The 20,857-nt window shown below is 54.7% G+C and overlaps 7 protein-coding genes and 1 non-coding gene across 8 annotated transcripts; 3 read left to right on the forward strand and 5 right to left on the reverse strand.

Moving 5' to 3' along the window:
* Positions 1–258: 258 nt before the first annotated feature.
* BDY17DRAFT_254258 (major facilitator superfamily domain-containing protein) lies at positions 259–1,909 on the forward strand (the record flags this gene model as incomplete). Its single annotated transcript, XM_033731417.1, has 4 exons — positions 259–965; positions 1,018–1,251; positions 1,307–1,529; positions 1,583–1,909. 4 exons carry the CDS (start codon positions 259–261, stop codon positions 1,907–1,909), a joined length of 1,491 nt encoding a protein of 496 aa, XP_033587896.1.
* A 1,456-nt stretch (positions 1,910–3,365) lies between these two features.
* BDY17DRAFT_326025 (splicing factor U2AF 23 kDa subunit) lies at positions 3,366–3,995 on the reverse strand (the record flags this gene model as incomplete). The annotated part of the gene is made up of 1 exon (XM_033737443.1): positions 3,366–3,995. The coding sequence occupies one exon, from the start codon at positions 3,993–3,995 to the stop codon at positions 3,366–3,368; it is 630 nt and encodes a 209-aa protein (XP_033587897.1).
* Positions 3,996–4,972: 977 nt separating this feature from the next.
* BDY17DRAFT_253754 (uncharacterized protein) lies at positions 4,973–5,773 on the reverse strand (the record flags this gene model as incomplete). The annotated part of the gene is made up of 1 exon (XM_033731371.1): positions 4,973–5,773. A coding segment is annotated over one exon (801 nt), but the record flags the coding sequence as incomplete, so codon positions are not given.
* A 992-nt stretch (positions 5,774–6,765) lies between these two features.
* Positions 6,766–6,896, reverse strand: BDY17DRAFT_t30. The gene has a single exon. It is a non-coding gene; the product is annotated as a tRNA-Leu (tRNA).
* On the forward strand, positions 6,887–8,762 carry BDY17DRAFT_301141 (major facilitator superfamily domain-containing protein; the record flags this gene model as incomplete). The annotated part of the gene is made up of 1 exon (XM_033734188.1): positions 6,887–8,762. Exon 1 carries the CDS (start codon positions 7,058–7,060, stop codon positions 8,759–8,761), a length of 1,704 nt encoding a protein of 567 aa, XP_033587899.1. The 5' UTR covers positions 6,887–7,057.
* On the reverse strand, positions 8,763–10,797 carry BDY17DRAFT_301142 (uncharacterized protein). Its single transcript, XM_033734189.1, has 2 exons — positions 9,309–10,797; positions 8,763–9,250 (listed from the first exon to the last, which is right to left on the reverse strand). Exons 1-2 carry the CDS (start codon positions 10,330–10,332, stop codon positions 8,955–8,957), a joined length of 1,320 nt encoding a protein of 439 aa, XP_033587900.1. The 5' UTR covers positions 10,333–10,797; the 3' UTR covers positions 8,763–8,954.
* A 569-nt stretch (positions 10,798–11,366) lies between these two features.
* BDY17DRAFT_312056 (60S ribosomal protein L34) lies at positions 11,367–11,868 on the reverse strand (the record flags this gene model as incomplete). Its single annotated transcript, XM_033735595.1, has 3 exons — positions 11,367–11,549; positions 11,632–11,769; positions 11,845–11,868. 3 exons carry the CDS (start codon positions 11,866–11,868, stop codon positions 11,367–11,369), a joined length of 345 nt encoding a protein of 114 aa, XP_033587901.1.
* Positions 11,869–12,072: 204 nt separating this feature from the next.
* BDY17DRAFT_301149 (putative pre-mRNA splicing factor) lies at positions 12,073–20,087 on the forward strand. The gene is made up of 5 exons (XM_033734190.1): positions 12,073–16,723; positions 16,777–16,933; positions 16,989–17,085; positions 17,156–19,515; positions 19,576–20,087. Exons 1-5 carry the CDS (start codon positions 12,222–12,224, stop codon positions 19,618–19,620), a joined length of 7,161 nt encoding a protein of 2,386 aa, XP_033587902.1. The 5' UTR covers positions 12,073–12,221; the 3' UTR covers positions 19,621–20,087.
* Positions 20,088–20,857: the final 770 nt, after the last annotated feature.

The raw sequence follows: 20,857 nt of genomic DNA on the forward strand, positions 1-20,857 counted from the left end.
GAAGGCTGAGAATCTGGGGAAGTTTGCCAAGATGCAGTGCCCTTGATGACTCCGACCTCTGCCGGTGTACCCTCGCTGCGACATGTCCTACATTGTGAAGTCAACATAACAATATGACTTCGCAGACGCAGACAGTATCGGACGTGGAGCTGGACGTCTTCCCCAGGGACGATGGATCCAAGCCGGACCTCCACGTCCCCCGCGAGTCTTCTCCAAACCTCCGTGGCAGCTACATCTGGCCAGGCAGGCCCATCACTCATGCTTCACAGCGATGCGCCAACCTCTCAACTCCTGCCCAAAGGCCGATCGACGCTGGTCATAATACAACTAGCAGGAATTAACTTCGTCACCAGCTTCAGTGGAGGCTTGATCGTTGTCGCGCTGCCCGCCATCTCAGCCTCTCTCGACTTGCAGCGCAGCCTTATGCTCTGGCCCATGTCCGCCTACGCCCTGACGACCGCCTCGTGTCTCTTGCCTGCCGGAGCCGTGGCAGACATCCTCGGAACGCGAGTGGTAAATCTGGTTGGCTGCTTCTTCATCGCTTCCTTCATCTTGATTGCCGGGTTTGCGCGGACTGGTCTCCAGCTGATCATGTTCCGCGCCATGCAAGGCATTGCCGCTGCGCTTGCTCTGCCGTCTGCACTCTCTATAATATCTGGATCCATTGAGAGCGGGAAGCGGCGAAATGTCGCCTTTGCCACGTTGGGTCTTGCGATGCCACTAGGATACTCTTTCGGAGTGGTTCTCGGCGGAGTCTTCGTCACTGGCCCTGGATGGCGAGTAGGTTTTTATGTTGGCGGAGCGGTGACGTTCCTCTTGTTCGCCGTGGGTATTTGGGCTCTGCCGACAGAAGATGCAAGTAATCGACCGGAATTGTCGTTGTGGAAGCGACTCGCCCGTGAAGTGGACTGGGTTGGAGCTACCATTGCCAGTGCATCCATCGCACTTCTTTCCTACGTCCTTGCGTAAGTATTTGTAGGCGCTTCGCAGAGCCTTCATCGTGCTAACAAACAACAGAACGCTTTCAGCCAGCACCGACAACATTAAGAAGGCCTCAAACGTTATCGTGCTTACGCTGAGCATCGCACTCATGCCCGCCTTCGTTTATTGGATGAAACGACAAGAAAGACTCGGGAAGCCAGCGCTGATACCCAACTCGCTGTGGAAAAGCCTGACATTCACCTGTATCTGTATAGTCGTTCTGCTATCCAATGCTGTCGCCGACGCCGGCGAACTATTCGCCAGTCTATTGTACGTCTCCCCGAGTCCATCAACTACAGTTTGCAACTACTCACATTCACATCAGCTTCCAAGAAGTCCAAAACCTCTCCGCACTGCAAGCGTCGATCCGGATCCTCCCCAACGTCGTGCTCGGCATCGTCACCAACTTGTCCACCGGCGTCTTCGTCAATAAAATGCCGGTGGTGTACGCCGTATTCACCAGCTGCGCGCTGTGTGCCATCTCCCCACTCTTGATGGCCATCATCAATCCCGCTTGGCCCTACTGGTACGATGCATTCTTTGCGCAGGTCCGTCTTCACCCCTTTTAACACATACATCCCCACTACTAACCACACACCAGCTCCTCGGCCCAATTGCCGCAGATGTCATCTTCACCGTCGGCATCCTCATCATCTCCGATGTCTTCCCGGCGAGAACTCAGGCTTTAGCCGGCGCAGTCTTCAACGCCCTGTCTCAGCTCGGTACCTCGGTTGGACTGTGCATCACGCAGGTGGTCTCTGTTGCAGTAACGCGGGGATCGGACCACGACATCAAGCCGTCCGACGAAACGTTACTGGCGGGGTACCGAGCGACGTTCTGGACGTTATTCGCATGGATGCTTGCGGCTTGCTTCATTGGCGCTTTTGGGCTGAGGAAGGTGGGTAAAGTGGGGGAGAAGCGTGATTGATAACGACAATTCTATAAGCACATCCATTTACTCGAACGAAGGGCCGCGAAGTTACCGCGCTAGAGACGTTAAGCATGCCCGTACATTTGACGCATTTCGCCCGCCTGCCTATCGGAGCGCAGCCGCGCACAAGCCTCGCGTCTATCAAACTCAAATTTGCCGCCAAATCAAAGCCTTGCCAATCAGTCCCCAGTTCATCCAAACGGGTAACAGTGGGCACCTGCACCGTCATTAACTCGCGTGCGCAGCATACGCAGGGGCAGGCAGAGCTTCGTCTTTTGTTTGCACTTCTCTGCTTCCTCCGTCGAACAAGAGGTCTCTTGTCTCCCACTCCTTTCTCCAACTCTGCTTGTTATTGACGAGAATGTGCATCCCAGTCATTCGGTCCCGCAGATTCTAGCCACACTTCTCAATCTTCCAAATACCGAGCGAGTGGACGTCGGAAGTTCCTGATTGCAAGCCTCCATTCCACACCAACGTCACTCCCGCCCGCCACCATCGGTCTATTGACCGCATCTCACGCTCAATCGACTTTGCTCCTTTCGAACACTCGGCGAGCTTCAATCATCCTCCATCTTTTCGACCACACCGAAACCCACAGTCTATCCTCCTCTGAACGAACACAATCACAATGGCCGTCGTCCGCGACCCAGCCTTCTGGAAGCGCTTCTCGCTCGCCGTGCACCAAGACGAAGAAATGAATGCGCAGCCAGACTTAAAACACAGGTGAGTCTATCCTAGTACGCACGTGCATACACACAATCCAAGCCATTTGTCAACGGACGCTGATCTGAGGCTTTCTAGCGATTCCTGGCTCGCACGACAAGAGCGAAAACAATCCCGGCATACGTGGATGTGTTGTGCGTTTTGGCTGGCGTTTACGCTTATTGTTGGGACGGGGGTCGGGGTTGTGATTTGGGCTGTGGATAGTGGGGTGTTGAGGGTACATGGTGGGAGTGATGGGAGCAGTGATAGTAGGAGGGCGGTGCGGTAGCATGAAGAGGAGGAAAGAGGAGATGGGCTGGGGGGATGAAGAGCAGACGATATTGTCTCGCTGTGGAGCGTTCGAGCATCGTACTATGAGACCATGAATTAGACGAAAAGGGACATATGATTGGGGTGCATTCAATTGTCACGCTTGCTATCCACACTGTCCTACTTCCGTTCGATCGGGAGGCTAGTCGTGCTGTCTGCGCAGCAACGCAGTCGTGCTCGGTCCTGATACTTCCATTGCAGATCTGGTTGAGCCGTGTCAGGGTCGACGTTGCTGTAAATCGGTGCACAGCTTGGTCAATGCAGTGTTCCTGTATCTTTGACGGACTGCATCGGGTGGATAGGTACTGATGGCCCTTCCCTTCACCAACCAGCAGAAGTAGGTCCGATTGGGCCCGAATCCGTAGCACGGATCTCCACCAGTGAGTGTGTTCATCATGTCATCATCTCTCCTTGTTCGCGCTCAGTACCTCGGCCGCAGCGGTTCGGGGCTCTTGCTCGGACTCCTACTCCTCGCATCCTTGCCCCTTTCGCGCAGCCACTTCTTGGTACTCAGCTCCAGCTCCCGATCCAGCTCAGGACTCGGCTCCTTGCGATGAATGAAATTGCAGAACCCGCCCCTCTGACACCCCTCCCCGCTGTTCAATCTGCAACACGCCTCGCGGAAATCCGTCACAGGGCTGAGCTCGGCGTAGATCGGGCGCGCCGCGTACCACCGACTGTTGAGCGCATCGCACGCCGCCTGCGCCGAATCTTCGTACTTGAACCGCGCGTACACGTTCCCGATCAGGTGGTCGTTGTTGTTGTCGCACACCACCACCTCCTCCAGCTCGCCGTACTTGCACATCTCGCACCACAGGTCTTCGTAGAAGGCGTCGAAGTGGTTCTGCAGCTGCGGCGGCGTGAGGCGCGATTTGTTGTCGTACGCTGGGTTCTGGTAGAGGTTGGGCATGAGGATGGTCTGGGAGTAGGAGGGTTTGACGTGTTTGCGCGAGCAGCGGTCGCCGTGGCGGCAGGCGCCGATTTTGTAGTAGAAGGAGCAGTTGACTTTGTCTTGCTCGGTGCCGAAGATGGAGGCGAGGTAGTTAGCCATGGTGGCGGTGGTGGTGATGTCGCTTCGTGAGAAGTGTGTGATGTGAAAGTGAAGAGGTGGAAGCTTCGAGGAAAAGTTAAGAGATCAGCGGTTGCAAATCTTAGTCAGCAGTCGCTGGCTGCCGCGTTTCTGCCTCAGGTTCTAGAGCCTTCCATGTACTGTGACAAGTCATACTAATTCGCGCAATTGAATGTGAACAAGATACAGGGAATGTGCTACCTTCGCTAACGTCTTAACCCGCTCGCTATAAAAGCAACCCCTCATCTTCGAAATCCTATCGACCAGATGCACTCAGCTCATCGAAAGCCTCTCGCGTGCCGCCGATGTCGAGCCAAATGCTCACTCGCAATACCGTTAGCTCCCACAACAACATTCTCGGGAGCATTAGAGGCGGTGCTGAAATCAGGCGCGACAGTGACGATGGTGGTCATTGTCGTGGTTTCGAAGACAGTTGAGATGGCCGTAGCCACGCCTCCAGATGCCGGTGCACTGCTGGCCGTAGGGGAGGGAGTCGCACTGCCGACCGGCGACGATGAACTCCCAGTCCGCACTGCAAAACCGCCACCAAATCCACCTTGAGTAGTGGCAGCCGGGTTCAAGATCTCTTGTACGAAGCCGCCCGTAGAGGCAGCGGCGGTGATGAGGGCGATTTGTGTTCTAGGCCCTTGCATGACGGACGAAGAAACTGAGGTGAAGAGGTCCCCAGTAGCGTACAGCCCAACAGGACAGCTTGGAGGTAGTTGACCTGCATCCGCCGCGATTTCGCTCAAGACAGCCACGCACGAACTGGTGAAGAGATTGTTGACTGGGGCAGTACTGCCGATGATTCCGCTCCAATTATCGAGAATGTAGGAAGGAAAAGCGGTGAGCGCTGTCCGTCGCTTGTATGTCGCCACTGCTCTTGTTTGAAAGTCTTCTTGGAGGAGGGTGTTGGTTGCGATTTCGGTGATGATGTTGATGTCTCCCCTGCCACCGTCGACAATCTCGACGTCGATGCAGGATGTGTAGTACTCGTCTTTGCCGGTAGGGTAGGTGCATGCCACGTCTGGTGCAGTTGGCCACTGCCATATCCAGTAGAGGGTCAGGTCGCCGTAGGGCTGGTGATCAGGGATCTTCAAATCCGTCTCACACCACTGGTTTTGCGGCGGCGCGGTAGGCTGGTTGGGGATTCTGTTGGGGTAGAGAACTTGACGAATGGCGGAGTTGACGCAATCGTTGATCTGATGACATCGCCCGTCATCGAATGTCTGTGCCGTCATGAGCCAACCGCGACCATCTCCACCAGTACCGTTGGCGTTCCACTGCAAGACATTTGCGATCTTCTCGGTTGTCGAAGGCTGTGTGGTTCCGTAGACGAAGGCGGTGCCTCCCTGCAACGGCTTGCCCGGCTGGTTCCACGGCAGCGTCACATGTCCGTTTTCCAGATATTTCATCGCGACATATCCACCAGGCGACACCTTGAGCTTGGGGTATTGTGGGTTGGTGTAGTTGCTTGTGCGTTGGCTGGGATGGCATAGGTAGTCGGATGAGTTGATGCGTAGTCGGACCGTATCATCGGGCATGCGTGCATCCAGTGCGGGCAGCAGCCAGAGAATGTTGGCATCTCCGTCGAACGTAGGATCGGTGCGGGCGATGTAGCCGCGGCAGAAGCCACGGTCGCCAATGTATGAGCCGTTGGGGCCGATGACTTGGAGCTCTTCCGACCATGTGTGTGCCCAGGATAGAGAGGGCAAGGTGGCGAGAAGCGCCCAGGGGGCGAGTGTCTTCAAGAGAGTCATTGCGGTGATGAATGAGGTAGTCGTGAGACGTTGAAGACCAGCTTCAGCGAAAAGATGGGTCAAACGAGCCGCCGGATGTCGTGAGTTGAGGATGTCGTGTCGGCCTGCCGATTTCTGGAATGCGTGAATTTGGAAGTGGTGTGGTGCAGAAGGGTGTAAAAGAGAAAAGGGTAATAGAGCGACCGGCGCGAAAAGACAATAAGACGGCGACAATAGCGTTCCGCTCAAACAGAATGCAGCATGGCTGGAGTGAAGTTGGAGGTGAACTTCTGTGAATGGAATCTCGGGCCAAGAAATGATGCAGGTCTGCGGGCCGACGGCATGCGAATGCAAACGGATGAACACGGCTATGTATGGAATAGAGATTGCAACTCACGTGTGACATCTTGCCGGCGTTGTCGCGCGCCAACGGCATAGCTGGGCTGCTAAGGTCAAGCGTGGACGGCCGTTCGTGACGAAACACATCGCGGACAAAACGGATTACTCGTTGAGCGAACCAAGTGCTTTTCGCAGATGATCTGTTTTCGCGATCGGACGTGTTTGCTTCCTCTCGAATTCGCGCATGCTGTTCCACACGTCTGGAGTCGCGGTAGAAGAGGCAAACGAAAACGCATCGCCTGGAAGAAACCAGATCTTCTATGGCGAAGAGGTAGATGTCGCGCGTGCTGCGACTCGTTCAGCCAACCACTCTGCCGGCGCGTAAGGTGGATGGGAAGGAGGACAAACGGGGGAGGTTTGAGATGAAGTGAGGTTGTTTCGAGTTGCGGGATCGCAGAAGCGCGGCTGGAGTTCATTGGCTGCGGGTGCTTTTCGTTTGGCGCTGATGCCACCTTCAATATCCCCGCTCTTCCGTAGTGTACTCTTGAACAAGGGAAAAAAGCATCGCCCTTTAAGCCCGGGAAAGGTCAGACAAAAAAGAGGTATCCATTGATGTTGATGAGCTGGGTTGACAGTCAGTCGATTGCTCATATTGATTAACAATTGATGGGCAGGACTTACGGTGGGACTCGAACCCACGAAGGTTTCCCCACTAGTAATTCTTGACGAATTGGAAGAGAAATCCAGTTCAGCGCAGCATTTTCATTGCCTGAAACTAGCGCCATAACCACTCGGCCACCTCACCGCGTAGATCATGGCACGGGGTGTGGTATTGAATATATCCCAGCGTCCGAATACAAGGGTGCTAGCTCGTACTTCACGTGCGTTCTTATCGCTGAGCAATACATCTTCATACCTCAACATCATGCATAGATAACTCAAACATCTTCTCAATTCTTATCCAGCATGGCAATGTACGAGCGCCGCTCGTCCCTGCAAAGTCTTCGACGGCGACAGCTGGAGGAGACTGCATCAGCCGACGACTCAGATGGCCGCAAGCTGTCCGTCAATCCGGTAGGCCAATGGATTCCGCCGGCGGCCAAACAGGAACCCATCGGAGCATTCGAGGTGTCCAGGAGCCGGAGGATCGCGCAAGTTGGCATCGCCGTCATTTCTTGTTTGACTGCCGCTGGCATCGTCTTTGGCTTTGCCGCTCTGAAGCCCACCCTCATTTCACAAGGCGTGTATCGGGAGCGATGTTCAAAGCAGGAACTGGAGGACGACGTACCGGTGTGTTACGAACAAGAGCTGCGCCTCAATCTCATGTTCACCATTGCTGCCGTCAGTACCAACGTTGCCGCTCTTCCCATTGGCACCATCCTTGATCGCTTCGGTCCTCGAACAGCAAGTCTTATTGGCGTCTTCTTCCTCACCCTCGGGGCTTTGTCCATGGCTTTTGCTCCCGACCTGCCCTTCGACGCATACATACCCGGATACCTCTTCATCGCTCTCGGAGGTCCATTTGTCTTCATCTCCTCCTTCCAATTGAGCAACGCTTTCCCCACACACTCCGGCCTCATCCTCGCCCTCCTTACCGGCGCTTTCGACACCAGCAGTGCCATCTTCCTCGCTTATCGCCTGCTCTACCAAGGTAGTGGTGGCACACTTACTATCCGCAAATTCTTCCTCATCTACCTCGTCATCCCCGCCTTTATCCTACTCTCGCAGATCTTCATCATGCCCCACAACTCCTACAAAACCGTCAGCGAACTTGTGAAACAAGCTCAGGACCCCTCAAACGATGCCCACGACTCCGACGACGAAATTGCAGACGATGAATACCGAGCAGATGTCCAAAACGCTCGGCGCGAGCACCGCGAATCTGTCGTCTCCGAAATCACCGCTCTTCTAGGATCGAATGCCGACGACGAGCAAACCGCAAAAGAAGAACAACAAGCCAAACGTTCCGGAGTCTGGGGCGTCTTACACGGCAGATCCGCCTCGCAACAAATCATGTCCTGGTGGTTCGTGCTCATCACCCTCTTCGCCGTCGTCCAAATGACGCGCATCAACTACTTCGTCGCCACAGTCTGGAACCAATACGCCCAACTCCTGCACTCCCCCACCAAAGCAACCGCAATCAACCACTTCTTCGACATCGCCCTCCCCCTCGGAGGCATCGTCGCCATCCCCTTCATAGGCCTGCTGCTCGACCACACCAACACGCCCTTCGCCCTCGCCATCATGGTGGCCATCGCCACCCTCATCGGCATCCTAGGCTGCATCCCGCAAACGTGGGCCGCGTACGCCAACATCGTGCTGTTCGTGCTCTACCGCCCGCTCTACTACACCGCCGTCTCGGACTACTCGGCCAAAGTGTTTGGCTTCGTGACGTTCGGCAAGGTCTACGGGCTGCTGACGTGTTTGGCGGGGCTTTTCAATTTCAGCCAGGCGGGGCTGGACGCGCTGACGCATCGCGTCTTTCGCAATGATCCTGTGCCGGTGAATGTGTTGTTGACGGGCGTGGTGTTTGTGCTGGGGACTGCGCTGGTGTTGTACGTGTGGCGCAAGAGCTATACGATTGAGAGGGAGATGTTGGAGGAGGAGGCGGAGGGGGCTAGAGAGGTGCAGATACCGAGTGTTGGTGGAGCTGGATATGGGACGACGTGATGAGTCTTCTTCAGCATGGTGTTGGTGGTCATGTACACACATTTATTCGATGCTATGTAGTTTTGTGCGCTCCTGACGATAGCGCCCGGCCCAATACAACCATTCATCCCTTTGACGCCTGCCCATCCATCCGCTGAAACGCCACTTTCAACCTCGATTGCGATGCGTACGATTTCCTTCCATCATCTCGCCCTCAGAACATCGAGCGCGGCTCGTGAGCAGGCATACCCACCTGCGCCACGCTGTGAGTGCTTGCGTACGGCGCAAGCGGCACGTCTTGCGAGGAGAAGGGCTCGCCTGCAGAGCGATAGCTATCCTCTCTGTAAGCTGGAGGCCGTACGTTGCCGTAGGGCATGCTTTGGCCCATCGTCGCTCCGGGGTCTTTGGCGGCCCGCCTCTTACGGCGCCAGCTGAAGAAGCGGATGCAGCTGTAGATGACGCCGACGATAACGATGAGGATGCAGTAAGGGATTGCGACGAATGTTTCGCCTGAAAGATTTGGTGTTAGAGAGTGAAAGATTGCATGATTGAAGAGGAGAGAACGTACCTGCGAGGTTGAAACCAAGGATGCCGTTGACGAGACCGATGAGGATGATCGTTGGTCCAAGGTAGAGATGGATCCATCCGCGCATGGTCTTGCGCTGCTCCCTCTTGTAGATGCGATGGTGCATGACTCCAAGCACCAGCTGGGTGAGGAAGGCGACCATCACTAGGAGGCCGATAATCTGGTGGGCGGAGTTGAAGTTCTTGCTTCTGTTGTACATAGTCGAGGCCACACAGCCGCCAGCAACGGCCATGAGGAAGAGCACGAGACCGATGCATTGAGCGACGATATGGTACCGTACGGAATTCCAGACTCGGAGAATTAGAGAGCCAAGGGGAAGGATGATGATGAAGACAAAGCCCATGACTAGGCCGTGAATATGGGGTGCAGGGTTGTACGTCGTCTCCGTGTTTGTTGCGGTGCTCGCACTTTGGCTGCTGGTGAAAGGACCCTGAGGCACATTTCCATTGGACTGCACGGTGGCAGCTGGCATGTCCATTGTGAAATGACCCACAAATGCATGCTCAGTCAGGCCCGCGGAGCCTGAGTCGGATTGGAGAGGAGGGAAAGGAGGTCCGATGGCGAAGATGAAGGGCTGGGCAGCACTGGTCAAGTCGATGCCTCCTCCGTTCAACCACGTTACGCAGCCCCTGCAGACACCATTCGCAGTCAGATATCCGGAGACTGGGTCCGTGGACATGGCATCCACTGTGACATTTGATTGGTACACCGGCTCTGTCTCCCCCGTCGCGTAGCGAGGACTGATTGTGACTCCGTCATTGTTTGAGTTGGCGTAGGTGATGAGCATCAGGGCGCCCTCCATTTTGTAGCCCAGGCCGACCGCAAGCCAGGAGTTGCCACTGGGGCCGGACATGTGGAAGTAGAGGTCCCCCGTGCTTTTGACGGCTTGCAGAGCAAAGGTGAAGGAGGTGTCATCGCCGCCATTGTACACGAAGACGGACGAGTTGCTCGACTGGGCGGCGATGAGGGAGACGAGGGAGAGGAGGAGGGTGGTGAGGAGCAACATTGTCGGGCGGGCGAGGTGACAATGTTGAAGATTCGGCGAGGTTAGGGCAGTGTCATGCTCGAGGGATTCTGGGAAGAGAGGAGGAGGGAGGCAGGCAAGCAAATGTCCGCAAATGCTCAACCTTTCCGCAGCATCAGACAGCCCCAGGGGTTCTATTTTGATCTTTCCCACCCCGGAAATCCCCTGATGGGTTTGGCGTCAACGGTGGTGGACGCGTCGGCGAATCGGAGGGCACGCTTTCAGCCACTTTGTAGTCAAGCCAACGTTTGGGCAAGGCTTGTTCGTTGTCCTGGTGGTTTACCCTCCGAACAATACGGGTTTCCGCGACCAATCTTCATGCACAAGGTGAGTTGTCGTGTCATGATGCGAAGTCAGATGTGTGAAGCAGGGATTGTAAGGTTGCATTGTGCTTACGCCTGTAATTCCGCCTGTGCAGTCTGAAACGCTCGTTTTGCCTCCCTGGCACGTGCGATGATTTTCCCAGCAGTTCACTCTACTCTGTCCGTCCAGTCTTGATCAACGTATCTAGTCCTGGCTGCCACGTCTCTCAGAAGACCCTGATGAATGCTACGAACTTTAGTCGGTCAACAAAACTCGCTTCATCTAATGATGCCTTATTGGTCACTGAAGCCGTACATGGCAAGCGCGTAGGCCTAGCGATAGAATGCACACACCTAACTCATGCGCATGGGGCAGGTCTGACCCATTGCTGAGCCATCGACGACGCCGTGATGAGTGTCGTACGCACATAGACAGAGGACTAGGGGTCTACTGTTGGGCAGTAAGAATCGTCATTCTCCGTCGCGAACTGGCGCTTGGGTGACAGCGTCGAAAGCTTTGAGGCTTGTCAGCTGCAGGTTGCTCTTGTCTGGGAGTTCGTGCAGCAGAAGAGATGGTAATGGTGTTTCATGGTTGCGGCGGTGCTACTCTAGCAGCCTGCCAAGCGTACTCGAGATGAGCTTCACTGGCAGCAGGTCTGATATCAACCTCGCTCCTCACCCATTGCTTTTCAAAATGCTCATCTCGCCCACTCTTTACCGCTTCTTCTTCTCCGCCTCCTTCATGACCTTCTTGACAATCTTTTGCTCCTCAATCAAGAACGCGCGAACCACCCGATCCTTCACGCAGTTGGCGCAACGGCTTCCACCATACGCCCGCTGAACGGTCTTCTTCGGTCGTGAAATGGAGGCATATTCGCGGGGTCGAAGGGCCGGGACCTGATGGTACGGTGTTAGCATCACATCGTCTGACTTGCATCCACCACTGGTGTTCCCAGAGGCAAGGCTTGCAAAGACTTACACCCGGGAGTTTGGTACCGCAATCACCGCATTTCGGCGCAGTGCCCTTCTTCTTGATGTGCAGGTATCTGAGCTCACCGCCGGGAGTCTTGACGATGCGGACCTTGTTGGAGCGAGTGTTGTAAGATTGCCGTCTCCGCTGCACACATCAATTAGTATCCGCTGTTTCTCCTACAATACTCGGCTTCATAGCCATGAAGAGTCGGAAACGTACGTATACGAGTCTGTTGGAGGCCATTGCTGCGGTGTGATGCGATGTGCCGGAGTTGATGGTTGTCAGATGTGAAGGTTCTTTGCGAGAACACACAATTTTGGCTTCGGTGCGAAATTCCTTGGCACCTCCGAACTTTACGCGAGTCATGAAGATATCGATGGTCCGTGCACCTCCATCGACTTTTTCGCGGGCACGCTGTCGCCAACGTCACGCTGTTGTTTGCACGCACTGCGCAGGTCACGGCGCATCTCAAAACTTCATCCCTCGCTTCTGCGTGTTCCTCTTAGTGCTACGCGACAGTCTACGCCGATGCAATAGGCCTCATAACCGACTGATCCTCGCGTGAGTTCTGGCATCACTCAACTGAGGACATCAGGATGGCATCGATACCGCCACCTCCACCGCCAGGTTGGCAGCCTCCTCCGCCACCCGGCGCGCTGCCAGGTCTGGGGTCTTCAGTCCCACCTCCTCCACCTCCGGGTTACGCGCCGAAGACCGATCCAGCCGCTGCCAAATTGCAAGAGAAGAAACAGAAATGGCTTCGAAGTCAACGGCATCGCTTCGCCGAGAAGCGTCGTGGAGGCTTCGTCGAGACCCAGAAAGCAGACATGCCGCCAGAGCATCTGCGAAAGATTGTCAAGGACATCGGAGACGTGTCGCAAAAGAAGTTTAGCAGCGACAAGCGAAGCTATCTTGGGGCGCTCAAGTTCATGCCGCACGCGGTGTTGAAGCTTCTGGAGAACATGCCGATGCCGTGGGAGTCAGCAAGAGAGGTCAAGGTCCTTTACCACGTGAACGGGTGTTTGACGCTCGTCAACGAGATTCCGCGAGTCATCGAGCCAGTCTTTCATGCACAGTGGGCAACAATGTGGGTCGTCATGAGGCGGGAGAAGAGCGACAGAAGGCACTTCAAACGCATGCGCTTCCCGCCCTTTGACGACGAGGAGCCGCCTCTGTCATGGTCGGAGAACATTGAAGATGTCGAGCCGCTCGAGCCGATTCAGATGGAACTGGACGAAGAAGAGGATGCTGCAGTCTATGAATGGCTATACGATCATCGACCACTATCCGACACAGACCATGTGAACGGCCCAAGCTACAAGAAATGGAACCTTTCTCTACCGCAGATGGCAACGCTGCACCGACTTAGCAATCCCCTGCTCTCAGACATCGCGGACAAGAACTACTTCCACCTCTTTGATCTGCCTGGATTCGCCACTGCAAAAGCATTGAACGTCGCTATCCCCGGCGGTCCTCGATTCGAGCCGCTATACAAGGACATTGATCCGAATGACGAGGACTTTGGTGAATTCAACGCTATCGACCGTATCATCTTCCGTGCGCCAATCCGAACCGAGTACCGCGTCGCCTTCCCATACCTTTACAACAGCCTACCGAGAAGTGTGAAACTGGGTGTTTACAGCTACCCGCAAACCGTCTACGTCAAGACTGAGGACCCGTCATTGCCGGCGTTCTACTTCGACCCCGTCATCAACCCGATTTCTTCTCGCTCGGTCGCGCCGAAGAACCTCACAATCAGTCATGAAGACCAGATCTTTGGTCGCGGTCAAAATGAAGAGACGACCAAGGACGACGATGACTTTGAGCTTCCGGATGAGTTTGAGCCCTTCTTGACCAGTGGTGATGGCTTCAAGCTACCGGATGAGGTTGAGCCGTTCCTCGCAGATGAGGAGCTGTACAATGATGACACCGCGGCCGCTATTGCTTTGTGGTGGGCGCCTTTCCCATTCGACCGTCGATCGGGCAAGATGGTGCGAGCGCAAGACGTACCTTTGGTGAAGCAATGGTACCTCGAGCATGTGCCAGCAGGACAGCCCGTGAAAGTGAGAGTGTCTTACCAAAAGCTTCTCAAGAGCTATGTGCTCAACGAGCTACACAAGCGACCGGACAAGGCCCAGAACAAGCAGAATCTTTGCCGAAGTCTGAAGAGCACGAAGTTCTTCCAACAGACGACAATCGATTGGGTTGAGGCTGGTCTGCAAGTCTGCAGACAGGGCTTCAACATGCTGAACCTGCTCATCCACCGCAAGAACTTGACCTACCTCCATCTGGACTACAACTTCAATCTCAAGCCCATCAAGACTCTGACCACCAAGGAGCGGAAGAAGAGCAGATTCGGCAACGCTTTCCATCTCATGCGCGAGATTCTTCGCCTGACCAAGTTGATCGTTGACGCTCAAGTGCAGTATCGTCTGGGCAACATTGATGCTTTCCAACTTGCGGACGGCATCTTGTATGCTTTCAATCATGTTGGTCAACTGACGGGCATGTACCGGTACAAGTACAAGCTTATGCATCAAATCCGAACTTGCAAGGATTTGAAGCATCTCATCTACTACCGCTTCAACTCGGGGCCTGTTGGCAAGGGCCCCGGATGTGGCTTCTGGGCTCCTGCTTGGAGAGTCTGGCTCTTCTTCCTTCGCGGCATCATCCCTCTACTCGAACGCTGGCTCGGAAATTTACTCTCCCGCCAGTTCGAGGGCCGTCACAGCAAAGGTGTCGCGAAGACGGTGACGAAGCAGCGGGTCGAGAGTCATTTTGATCTTGAACTCCGGGCTTCCGTCATGGCTGATCTGATGGACATGATGCCAGAGGGCATCAAGCAGAGCAAGGTCAACACTGTCCTGCAGCATCTGAGTGAGGCGTGGCGATGCTGGAAATCCAACATCCCCTGGAAGGTTCCTGGCCTCCCCAAGCCCATCGAAGACATCATTCTGCGCTACGTCAAGAGCAAGGCCGACTGGTGGGTCAGCGTGGCGCACTACAACCGTGAGCGTATACGCAGAGGAGCCACCGTCGACAAGACTGTTGCGAAGAAGAATCTTGGTCGCTTGACGCGTCTTTGGTTGAAGGCGGAGCAGGAAAGACAGCACAACTACCTCAAGGATGGGCCGTATGTGAGCACGGAAGAGGGTGTGGCCATTTTCACCACTGCTGTGCACTGGCTGGAGAGCAGGAAATTCCAACCGATTCCGTTCCCCAGCGTGAGCTACAAGCACGATACCAAGATCTTGATTCTTGCGCTTGAAAGACTTCGAGAAGCATACTCGGTCAAGGGTCGCCTCAATCAAAGCCAGCGCGAGGAGCTTGCGCTCATCGAACAGGCCTACGATTCTCCAGGCACCACCTTGGCGAGAATCAAGCGGTTCTTGCTCACGCAACGCGCCTTCAAAGAAGTCGGCATCGACATGAACGACAACTATAACTCCATCAACCCCGTCTACGATATCGAGCCTATCGAGAAGATCACCGACGCCTATCTTGATCAGTACCTGTGGTACCAGGCTGATCAGCGGCGGTTGTTCCCCGGCTGGATCAAGCCGTCAGACTCTGAAGTGCCGCCACTTCTCACCTACAAATGGGCTCAAGGCATCAACAACCTGTCCAACGTGTGGAGCATTGACGAAGGCGAGTGCAACGTCATGATGGAAACGAGGCTGGACAAGGTGTACGAGAAGATCGACATCACGCTGCTCAACCGCTTGCTGCGATTGATCATGGACCACAACCTCGCGGACTACATCTCCAGCAAGAACAACGTCCAACTCAACTACAAGGACATGAACCACACCAATGCATACGGCATGATCCGCGGCCTTCAGTTCTCGGGCTTTGTATTCCAGTACTATGGCCTCATTATTGATCTGCTTGTCCTCGGCCTGCAACGAGCCTCCGAGATGGCTGGTCCGCCTAACGCACCCAACGACTTTTTGCAGTTCCGCGATCGTGCGACAGAGACCAAGCACCCCATCCGCCTGTATACGCGCTACATTGACAAGATCTGGATTTTCCTCCGCTTCACCAGCGAGGAGAGCCGAGATCTCATCCAACGCTTCTTGACCGAGCAGCCGGATCCCAACTTTGAGAATGTCATTGGTTACAAGAACAAGAAGTGCTGGCCGCGAGACTCTCGCATGCGGTTGATGAGGCACGATGTGAACTTGGGCAGAGCAGTGTTTTGGGATATGAAGAACCGACTGCCCAGATCGCTGACCACGATCGAGTGGGACGACACGTTTGCCAGCGTGTACTCGCGCGACAATCCCAACCTCCTCTACAGCATGAACGGGTTCGAGGTGAGGATCCTGCCGAAGAGCCGGAACTTGAACGACGAGTTCCCCGTCAAGGATTCCGTCTGGGCACTCGTGGACAGCGCCACAAAGGAGCGCACCGCGCACGCCTTCTTGCAGGTCACCGAAGAGGATGTCCAGAAGTTCAACAATCGCATCCGACAGATTCTCATGAGCAGTGGCAGCACCACCTTCACAAAGATCGCCAACAAGTGGAATACCACGCTCATCGCCCTGTTCACCTACTACCGCGAGGCTGCCGTTAGCACCGTCAACCTCCTGGACACTATCGTGAAATGCGAGACCAAGATTCAGACGCGCGTCAAGATCGGCCTCAACTCCAAGATGCCCTCTCGTTTCCCACCCGCCGTGTTCTACACTCCCAAAGAATTGGGTGGCTTGGGCATGATCTCTGGCAGCCACATCCTCATCCCGACAAGTGACAAGCGTTGGAGCAAGCAGACTGACACCGGTGTCACGCACTACCGCGCGGGCATGAGCCACGACGAAGAGACGCTCATCCCCAACATCTTCCGCTACATCATCCCGTGGGAAGCAGAGTTCATTGACTCGCAGCGAGTGTGGACGGAGTATTCGCAAAAGCGCCTGGAAGCCAATCAACAGAATCGAAGACTCACTCTGGAGGATCTGGAAGACAGCTGGGACCGCGGATTGCCGAGAATCAACACTCTGTTCCAGAAGGACCGCAGCACGCTTAGCTTCGACAAGGGTTTCCGCGCGCGGACCGAGTTCAAGATTTACCAGCATATGAAGAGCAACCCTTTCTGGTAAGACTATCGCCTCTATTTGATTGAAGCGTACACTAACTGATTGCGTGTAGGTGGACGAGCCAGCGACACGATGGAAAGCTGTGGAATCTCAATTCCTACCGCACAGATGTCATCCAAGCCCTTGGGGGTGTCGAGACGATCTTGGAACACACCTTATTCAAGGCCACGGCTTTCTCAGGGTGGGAAGGACTCTTCTGGGAGAAGGCTGTTAGTTTCACGCTTACTGTCCCATTGACGTCCCCATGCTGACCATTCATTGCAGAGCGGCTTTGAGGAGAGCATGAAGTTCAAGAAGCTCACAAACGCGCAACGGAGCGGTTTGAATCAGATTCCGAACCGTCGGTTCACTCTCTGGTGGAGTAAGTCACGTCTCACAGTCCCTGCGCAACATTTGTCTCTGCCTCACGCGCGTACTAACTCCTGAGATAGGCCCCACGATCAACCGAGCCAACGTATATGTTGGTTTCCAGGTTCAGCTCGATCTCACGGGAATCTTCCTCCACGGCAAAATCCCGACATTGAAGATCTCTCTAATCCAGATCTTCCGAGCCCATCTTTGGCAGAAGATCCACGAGAGCGTTGTCATGGATCTGTGTCAGGTGTTCGATCAGCAGCTGGAGGCTCTTGGGATCGAGACGGTCCAAAAGGAGACGATCCATCCTCGTAAGAGCTACAAGATGAATTCTAGCTGCGCCGACATCCTGCTTTTCGCGACCCACAAATGGAATGTGAGCAATCCGAGCCTCCTCTACGATACCAAAGACAACATGGGTGCCACGTCTACCAACAAGTTCTGGATCGATGTACAGCTGCGCTACGGTGATTACGATTCCCACGACATTGAGCGATACGTGCGCGCCAAGTACCTCGACTACACGACCGATTCGATGTCCATCTACCCGTCCGCCACCGGCTTGATGATTGGCATCGATCTTGCCTACAACTTGTACTCGGCTTATGGTCAGTACTTCCCAGGTCTCAAGCAGCTCGTACAGGAAGCCATGGCCAAGATCATGAAGGCCAATCCCGCTCTTTATGTCCTTCGCGAGCGTATCCGCAAGGGTCTCCAATTGTACGCAAATGAGAGCAACCAGGAGTTCCTCAACTCGCAAAACTACTCGGAACTCTTTAGCAACCAGATCCAGCTCTTCATCGACGACACCAACGTGTACCGTGTCACGATCCACAAGACGTTCGAGGGCAATCTGACCACCAAGCCCATCAACGGCGCCATCTTCATCTTCAACCCCAGGACTGGCCAGCTTTTCTTGAAGATCATCCACACCAGCGTGTGGGCAGGACAAAAGCGACTCGGCCAATTGGCGAAATGGAAGACTGCCGAAGAAGTCGCAGCTCTCATCCGGTCTCTCCCTGTTGAAGAGCAGCCCAAGCAGCTCATTGTCACCAGAAAAGGCTTGCTGGATCCTCTCGAAGTCCACTTGCTCGACTTTCCCAACATCAGCATTCGGGCCTCGGAATTGCAACTCCCATTCCAAGCGGCCATGAAGGTTGAGAAGCTGGGAGACATGATCCTGCGCGCGACTGAGCCTCAGATGGTGCTGTTCAATCTGTACGACGAGTGGCTGAAGAGCATCTCGTCTTACACGGCCTTCTCTCGTCTCATCTTGATTCTCCGCGCTTTGCACGTGAATCAAGACAAGACGAAGCTAGTGCTGCGCCCCGACAAGACGGTTATCACGCAGGAGCATCATATCTGGCCAACGTTGTCCGACGAAGACTGGGTGAAGGTGGAAGTGCAATTGCGCGATCTCATTCTAAACGATTATGGCAAGAAGAACAGCGTCAACACTTCGTCGCTCACTAACACTGAAATTCGAGACATTATCCTTGGTATGGAGATCTCAGCGCCTTCCATGCAACGCCAGCAAGCCGCAGAGATCGAAAAGCAGCAACAAGAGCAAGCACAACTCACGGCCGTGACGACCAAGACGCAGAACATCCACGGTGAGGACATGATTGTTACCACGACGTCTGCGTACGAACAGCAGAGCTTCGCATCAAAGACCGAGTGGCGCACGCGCGCAATCGCGACGGGCAATCTTCGGACCAGGGCGAACAACATCTACATCTCGTCCGAAGACATTCGTGACGATGAAGATCACTTCACCTACGTCATGCCCAAGAACATCCTCAAGCGCTTCATCACGATTTCTGATTTGCGCGTGCAAGTCGCTGGCTATCTGTACGGCTCGAGTCCACGCGACAACAAGCAAGTCAAGGAGATCAAGTGCATCGTGATGGTGCCGCAAGTGGGCAGCACGCGAGACATTCAGCTGCCTAGGAATCTGCCCGAGCACGAAATGCTCGGCTCCCTCGAGCCGCTGGGTATCATCCACACCAGCGCCGGTAACGAATCAAGCTACATGACGGCACAAGACGTGACGCAACACGCCAAACTCATGGCCGCGCACAACAGCTGGGACCGCAAGACCGTCACCATGACTGTCAACTTCACCCCTGGCTCCGTCTCCCTTTCCGCCTGGTCCCTCACCCCATCTGGCTACCAATGGGGCGCCGAGAACAAAGATCTCACTTCCGACCAGCCCGCCGGCTTCTCCCCGTCGCACCATTTCGGCGAGAAGTGCCAGCTTCTGCTGTCCGACAAGATCCGCGGCTTCTTCCTGGTTCCCGAAGATGAGCGCTGGAATTGGAGTTTCCTTGGATCTGGTTTCGGTGATCGCGAGAAGGGTAGAGTGTATGTGGGTGTTGGTGTGCCGAAGAGGTTCTACGATGATGTGCATCGCAGTATCCACTTCCAGACGTTTTCGGTGAGTTACAACCCCAAGCCTGATGGCCAGTCGAGGATGATTGCTAACTGTTCTGCACAGGAACTGGAAGATGTGTGGGTTGACAGGAGTGATAATCTTGCTTGATTGCGCAAGTCGAGACAGAGCGATGTTCTCCTTTTGTGGTAATGGCGTTGCGTTTGCACTTGCATTTCCGGCAGGAACATGGTGAATGAGATTACGGTATCATGGCATGGCCGGCGCAGGCGGATGTAAAGATAGCACCTGTATGCATTTGTGTGAAAATCAGTTCTTCTTCGACTTTCTTTCCAGAAGGCTAGGGTTCAATAGAGGCGATTCGATTTTTGAACCGTCGAACTGCTGTGGCGTGGACGGATTCTTCTTGCCTGCTCCACGCTTCTCCTCGAAGGTCATAAGAGTCGTGGATTGTGAGTGAGTCGTCTGCTGAAGCTTGGCCTTCGATGTCTGCAAAGGGCCTTTCGTGCGCAAGGCTGGAGAGATTTTGCGGTCGTCCATGGCGAACCGACCTTGTTCTGCCAGACGATGGCGACGAGGGGCGAGCAGAAGCAGGTCTGTCTTCTACACCTTTAAACACCCCGCCGATGGAAGCTACATGCCTTACTCAAGTAGTTTGCATGCATGAGACAGATTTGGTTTAGCGTGTGGGTGGTTACCGCGAGTATTTGATTGGCCAATTGCACTACACGTGTGGGTGATTGTGATATCTCGTAGCAGAATGCAATGCGACCTGTAAAAGATCCAAAAAGGACGGAGAGTGTTCAGACTGCCTTGCAACTTCGATCCGCGCAGTCGAGCGAGACTGATTGAGCCGTAGTCGTGGCCGACGGCTGTACTCACAGCGGGAGTACGGACGGTCGCTGGAAGAATATAGATACGAGAGAACCCGATAGAGCCAAGTAAGTGTATACAGGCTGCTATATACAACGAAAACGAGATCCTGTAATACCAATACAGCAAGTGAAGGAGTGGCAGTCACATGAAGGAAATGAAGGTCTCCGTAATTTCAGCTTTTTGACGACGAGCGTCTATCCAATCAACTCAATTAAGAAGTACGGTCCTACTCGGCAAGTCGTGCGTTCCGCAGCGGATACTGATGTACGCCTCACTCGCTCGATGGACAATGGTCGTGGAGGGGCACAGCCATGTTCGAGCGAGCTCACCAGCCCCCGCCCTGTGAAGTAGTTGACTTTGGGGTCGGTGTGTCACGGGGTCAGTAAGTTTGCGTTGGAGTTGGCGTTGGAGTCGGGGTGTTGCCCGGTGATGTAGTTGGTTGAGACTGGGTGGTTTGGCTCGTTGGAGTCGGCGTGTTGCCCGGTGATGTAGTTGGTTGAGACTGGGTGGT

The sequence above is a fragment of the Neohortaea acidophila genome (assembly GCF_010093505.1).
Source record: "Neohortaea acidophila strain CBS 113389 unplaced genomic scaffold BDY17scaffold_8, whole genome shotgun sequence".
Lineage (NCBI taxonomy): Eukaryota > Fungi > Ascomycota > Dothideomycetes > Mycosphaerellales > Teratosphaeriaceae > Neohortaea > Neohortaea acidophila.

What these genes read in the sequence shown, in the direction of transcription:
- BDY17DRAFT_301149 (XM_033734190.1), top strand. Translation starts at nt 12,222, where the DNA reads ATGGCATCGATACCGCCACCTCCACCGCCAGGTTGGCAGCCTCCTCCG. An exon ending in ATGAAGAGCAACCCTTTCTG is followed by an intron (nt 16,724 to 16,776) that starts GTAAGACTATCG and finishes GATTGCGTGTAG; the next exon opens with GTGGACGAGCCAGCGACACG. An exon ending in TCCACTTCCAGACGTTTTCG is followed by an intron (nt 19,516 to 19,575) that starts GTGAGTTACAAC and finishes TGTTCTGCACAG; the next exon opens with GAACTGGAAGATGTGTGGGT.
- BDY17DRAFT_301142 (XM_033734189.1), bottom strand. Translation starts at nt 10,332, where the DNA reads ATGTTGCTCCTCACCACCCTCCTCCTCTCCCTCGTCTCCCTCATCGCC. An exon ending in CCTTGGTTTCAACCTCGCAG is followed by an intron (nt 9,251 to 9,308) that starts GTACGTTCTCTC and finishes CAAATCTTTCAG; the next exon opens with GCGAAACATTCGTCGCAATC.